Here is a 5,194-nt window from a genome sequence, read left to right on the forward strand (position 1 = left end):
AATCTTCTCTTTCTTCACAGGAAAGCTGTACTGACTATGGTCGCCACCCCGAGCATCCCACCAGTCATCCATCCCATTAGCAGTCACACACGGAAACCTTCTCAATGCTGCCTCCACATCAAAGGGTTTGGGGGGCCTATTTTCAATATCGGTCGATTCTTTCTCACTACCTTTTGTCGAATTTCCTTTTAGGTTTACAATCCTCCCTTTAGTTGAATCCTTCCAAGATTCACCATTGTTTTGCTTTTCATTTAGCTTACTTGACCCTAATTCTTTATCAAAAAGTCTTCTCACATGGGAAGGGTTCTCAGATGATACTGCTCGAGTTTGTTGATGGAAAGAGTTTTCATCTGGAAGGGCCATATCCCAAGATTCAGTTGAATTACTTCTTTTGTTAGCTGACCTTGGTGCTGAATGACACATGTCTCCAGAACCTTTAGAACTACTCTTTGTGTTCCTCTCAGACACCTTCCTGTCATAAATGTTTTTCTGGAGCCGAATAGACATGGCAGACGACATCTCAGTGATCTCGTACATATCTTCATCCCACTTTTCAATAATTGGTGACAGTTTGGAATTGTCTGATGATCGGTTGCACGATTCTTCATTGCAAGGATTAATTGCACCCATCTGCATCACAGTCTCTTCATTAGCTCCAACTTCCATTGCCTCCTCCAACAATTTTGCTGTCAGCTGGTTTGATTCATTTTTTCTAGCTGCAACAGGTTCTTTGGCTTGAGAACTTGGAGTATGAACAACATTAGCAGGTGTGGAAACACAAGGAAACATTTCGCTCTTCTTTTTGGCAAGTCCTGCCTCAAACCCAGGTGGACATGGAACATTATGGATTGTATGAAGCAGAGTTTGATTGGTCCTGCCTTTCTCACTGGCTTTAAGTCCTGGTTGAGATTCAGAACCATGTGCACTGTTCAACAATGAGCCTAGTTCCGGAATTGGACTCACTTCAGGATTCGAATCAAGAGACATATTGGAACAAGCAAGCGATATCCCACTATCTTTGTTTGAAGTGAAAATATGTCCGAACACCCCTTGATCGAACTTTGTCTCCAGGTCTCCTTGTACAAACTGTAGGAACATCAAATTTTCAAGGTCACCCTGATCCTCGCCATCATGTTTGCTATCCAGCAAAAACTCGAAAGTTTCTGTCAGATGAGTTCCATCTGATGCTAACTTGTGCTCATTCTGAATCTTTAGCACCTTCTCTGCCTCCACACAAACTTCTCCCAGGGTGCAGATCTCATCAAACAGCACTTGCACCTGGTCCTCCATTGCTTTAATCTTTCTGTCCACGATGGTGGAAAGATCTTTTTCAAATGTTCTTTGCAGCATGGCTATTTTGGCTGAAAGTCGGCGTGTCATGCTGTCCATGTCGCTCTTAGTTTTGTCTCTCCTCATGAACAAGATAGCCATGACAGCATTGATCTTCCTCGTAGCAGCATTGAGTGAGTTGATCTTCTTGTAAGCCAACTTGAGTGTGTGAAGCAAGGTTTCGCGTTTTTCTGACAGATCCATTGTCTGAAAATAAAATGTTAAAGAAAGTTTCAGTAGTATTCAGTAGTATTAATTCAACTTCAACTGGAAGTGTTTTGAATGAAACATTCAATAACATTCCATGGCTCAAAAAAGATTATAGAAAACTTGAAACTTGTACAACTAATTGTATATATTGATATACTTATGCTATCTGACACTATGCATTCCTCCTATTTTTCAATCCTGGTGTGGAAACGTCCTAGAATAAAGTTCTTGACGACAAATTGATAAGTTTTCAAGAAATTTTGTGTCATATTTGTGAGACATTACAGAATTTGTATGCGCCAAGTGACCCCCCAATAGTATAAGTTATGAGTCAATTCTTTTTTGTTAGCAATGATCATGCGAGCCCTCTGCCTTGGCAGAACACTGCAGACACATGACATCTTTACTTTTTATCGTTAAACTCTTTGACCCCATATTCTCAAAAATGCCTCTAACGAATTTCACCCAGCTAGCTTGTGCTCGCTTACATATAAGCAAAGCTTTGACGAAACGGCCAAAGTGGGCACCTAAATACTACAGTTGACACTTATATTAATTACAGGACCTATATATTATATCTCAGGCATTTATATCGTCAGGATAATCTATCCCTTAGACCATTGGACTGTCATCTGTTCAAAATGTTAACTAGGTTCGTATCTGTCATTTTGAGGTTCAAAAACTTTTGTCAAGTGAAATTAGCACTGCTATTGCTCCTACTACGCAAGGGATGGTGATGTTTAATCTTGTCTAAGACATTCAGACGTACGCTTATTGTTTTAGTTCAAGTTATCTCTCACCTGACGTGTGGATTGCATCGCCATGTTTTCCTTTGGACGGACGTGTGACATCTTCAACAGTGTTCAAGTTTTAGCGCCAGGAAAACTATATTTTCATCATGACATATGATAAAAGTGCCACAGTACCACTTGTTGACTATAGCATGTGGAAGACATCCACGGTCAATCATTCTAAGAGCATGTCTTTAGACAAATAACCACAATATAATCTAGCACAGCACTTTTCAAATATTTGACATAACCGGAAGCACACTTAACTACTCCGCAGCAAGTAATTATAATGGATTTGTTTACCTTCATAAAAAGTCTATTAATGCTGCGTTAAATATATTAGCAGTAGAGCAATACCATACTAACCCTACAGAAACTTATGTGGCGTAATTATTAAACAGAGTGTTAAAAGTGGCTATTATTTTATCACGTGATATCCGGCGCTGCAATCACATGGCCACCAAAAGCAGACGATGCAAGTAATCGCCAAACGAGAACACCCGTTATTCATGCTGCTTGAAAGTTGCGTTTGTGCAAGTTGTCTCAATACTATTTCGGATTGTTTTCGGTTATTTGCCTTTACATAAAACTGTGGTAAGTCAGGATATCCATTGGCTTCACACCACATGAATATTGTGCTGACAGTAATTAAGCGAATACGTCATCACATTTAGGCCCCTCGAACCTTTGAAATAAAAGCGTTATCCAAACAGTTGTTTCAGTGAATGATGACATGTCATGTTTCGAGTCGATCCCCATTTACATCTCCATGCAGTGTCTAGGACAACTTGCAGCCGCTACAGGGGTTTATGTAAAGTTTTATATAGGCCTAAGCCTGGTCTGTGATAGCTTGAATTACATTCTATAACTATTACATTTTTTACAGTCAGTCCCCTTTTACTTTATGCTTACATTATGTATTTATGAAGCATGATATATAGCCTTTTCGTATTCAATAATATTTTGAATGGGTTGCACCGTTCTCATTCTCCTGTCACGTAAAAACCACTTATCGACTGTTCAGAAGGTTCGTACAGGCTTGAAATGGCTTTGAATCTTAAGGTACCTCTTGAAAAGCTTTGATTGTAAGTGTCAACCTTGAAAAGCTTTGAAAATCACCAAAATAACTGAATAAATAAATTGAATTTGTACAAAATGACATCATTAATAATAGGTCTGTACGTCAAGGATGTTAAGTGTGATTTATCGCTTTGATAGATTTGAAACCATGCGAAGGACATTGAAGAATTCATGACAGACTTAATGTATTTTGCTTATTGGTTGTGAAAAAGAATCTCGTTTGAAAAATTCTGATGTTCATTCTGCGTTTTAGGTCTTACGACTGATATCTAGTATGCTGGATTAAAAATAAAAGTATTGTCAGACTAAGGCTAATGACCCGACTAAACAAACCTTGAAAATGAGAGTTGAAAGCCCCGAAAAGACCTTGAATTTTAAGAACCCTGTTAAATGGTATCTTGAAATATTTGGGTGACGTCTGCCATCGAAGGCATTGGCGTTGATAATTGTTTTATCAATTTTCCACATTGTCTACCTAACAGCATGATGAACGACGTGCCCACGGAAAACTCAGCCCTGGAAGCCACACACTGCCACCAGAGTGCCCTTGGTGAGATTGATAAGATGAACAAGGAATTGGAGCAGCTCAAGGAAGATTTGTTCAAAACCAGAGGTTCAGTATCGCAACTAGTATAGCATTTGTAATTTGTGGGAACTGTTTTGCATACCGCTTTACAAATGTCTTAAGAAAAATTATAACTTTATGGATGACAACTTATGGTTTATTGCATATAGCGACGTTGCGATGTTGATTCTAACACTGTTATCAAGCTTGAGTACATAATATCATTTCTTTATCAGGGTATTTAACATAATTCGAACAAACAACAGACCAGTGATTTCTTAATAATAATTACAACTCAGCATACTGCCTGTAGATCTATATATAAACGAAATTATTAAATGTGATAACTAAAAAATATATGTAATAAATTACTTAGTTTGCGTGTACATATGAGCATTTGTGAACAGTCTTGTTTTCAATAATATTTTCAAAGGCTCAGAATAATGAGTAACGTAATTTGCCAAACACACAGTGATATAAGGTCAGCATATTTGCAAGATGTTGTGGTTAGTCGCCATGTAATCATTTTTATCATGACAGTGAAGTCTCACATCCTCCACGTTGACCTGGCCACCCAGTTCAGCCCCCATATGGTGGAGAAGTTGAGCCGTGTTAAGGAGGATTGCAACAGGTGCTCTATGACAGTTAACATGCATCTCCAGGCAGACCAGAAGTAGATGTCAGGCACATAGAGACATGGAGTGAAGATGGAACAAGCAACGTTTTCCCGTTTTCTTGTGTAAAAGGCAGTTCTGGAAATGACATTGTTGACCCTGGATCCTTTCCTTCATGATTTGTTTATCATGTTCAAAACATTTTTTGATTCAACACTGACACTATCTGATTATCATTTAAGAAAACCTTGGCCTACAATAAACAAACATGTAAAATGTGTATTTGTCATATTGTCAGGTCTTGACATTGCTCTTTAATGGCTAGCGTATCTAGTAATTTTATAGAAAATGATCTGGGACTGTTTATCAACTCAAAATAAAAGCGTTATCCAAACAGGTGTTTCAATGAATGATGACCTGTCGTGTTGCAAGTCGACCATCCTCTTTTATATTCCCATGCATTGTGTATGTTCTACCACTACCAGGGGGCCTATATATATATATAAATGTTATAGTCTGTGTATATTCCGTTTTACTTTCTGTTCACATTACAAGTATTTATGTGGTATGATATGTAGCTTTTTGCTACAGTGTATTTAATAGTT

The 5,194-nt window shown here is 38.2% G+C and overlaps 1 protein-coding gene across 1 annotated transcript; it reads left to right on the forward strand.

Annotated features, from left to right (window-relative positions):
- Positions 1 to 2,784: 2,784 nt before the first annotated feature.
- Positions 2,785 to 4,848, forward strand: LOC124141264. Its single transcript, XM_046509234.2, has 3 exons — positions 2,785 to 2,805; positions 3,893 to 4,023; positions 4,516 to 4,848. Exons 2-3 carry the CDS (start codon positions 3,894 to 3,896, stop codon positions 4,650 to 4,652), a joined length of 267 nt encoding a protein of 88 aa, XP_046365190.1. The 5' UTR covers positions 2,785 to 2,805; position 3,893; the 3' UTR covers positions 4,653 to 4,848.
- The last annotated feature ends 346 nt before the right edge of the window (positions 4,849 to 5,194 follow it).

Source organism: Haliotis rufescens, unplaced genomic scaffold (genome assembly GCF_023055435.1).
Source record: "Haliotis rufescens isolate VD_foot unplaced genomic scaffold, xgHalRufe1.0.p SCAF_431, whole genome shotgun sequence".
In the NCBI taxonomy this organism is placed as follows: Eukaryota; Metazoa; Mollusca; class Gastropoda; order Lepetellida; family Haliotidae; genus Haliotis; species Haliotis rufescens.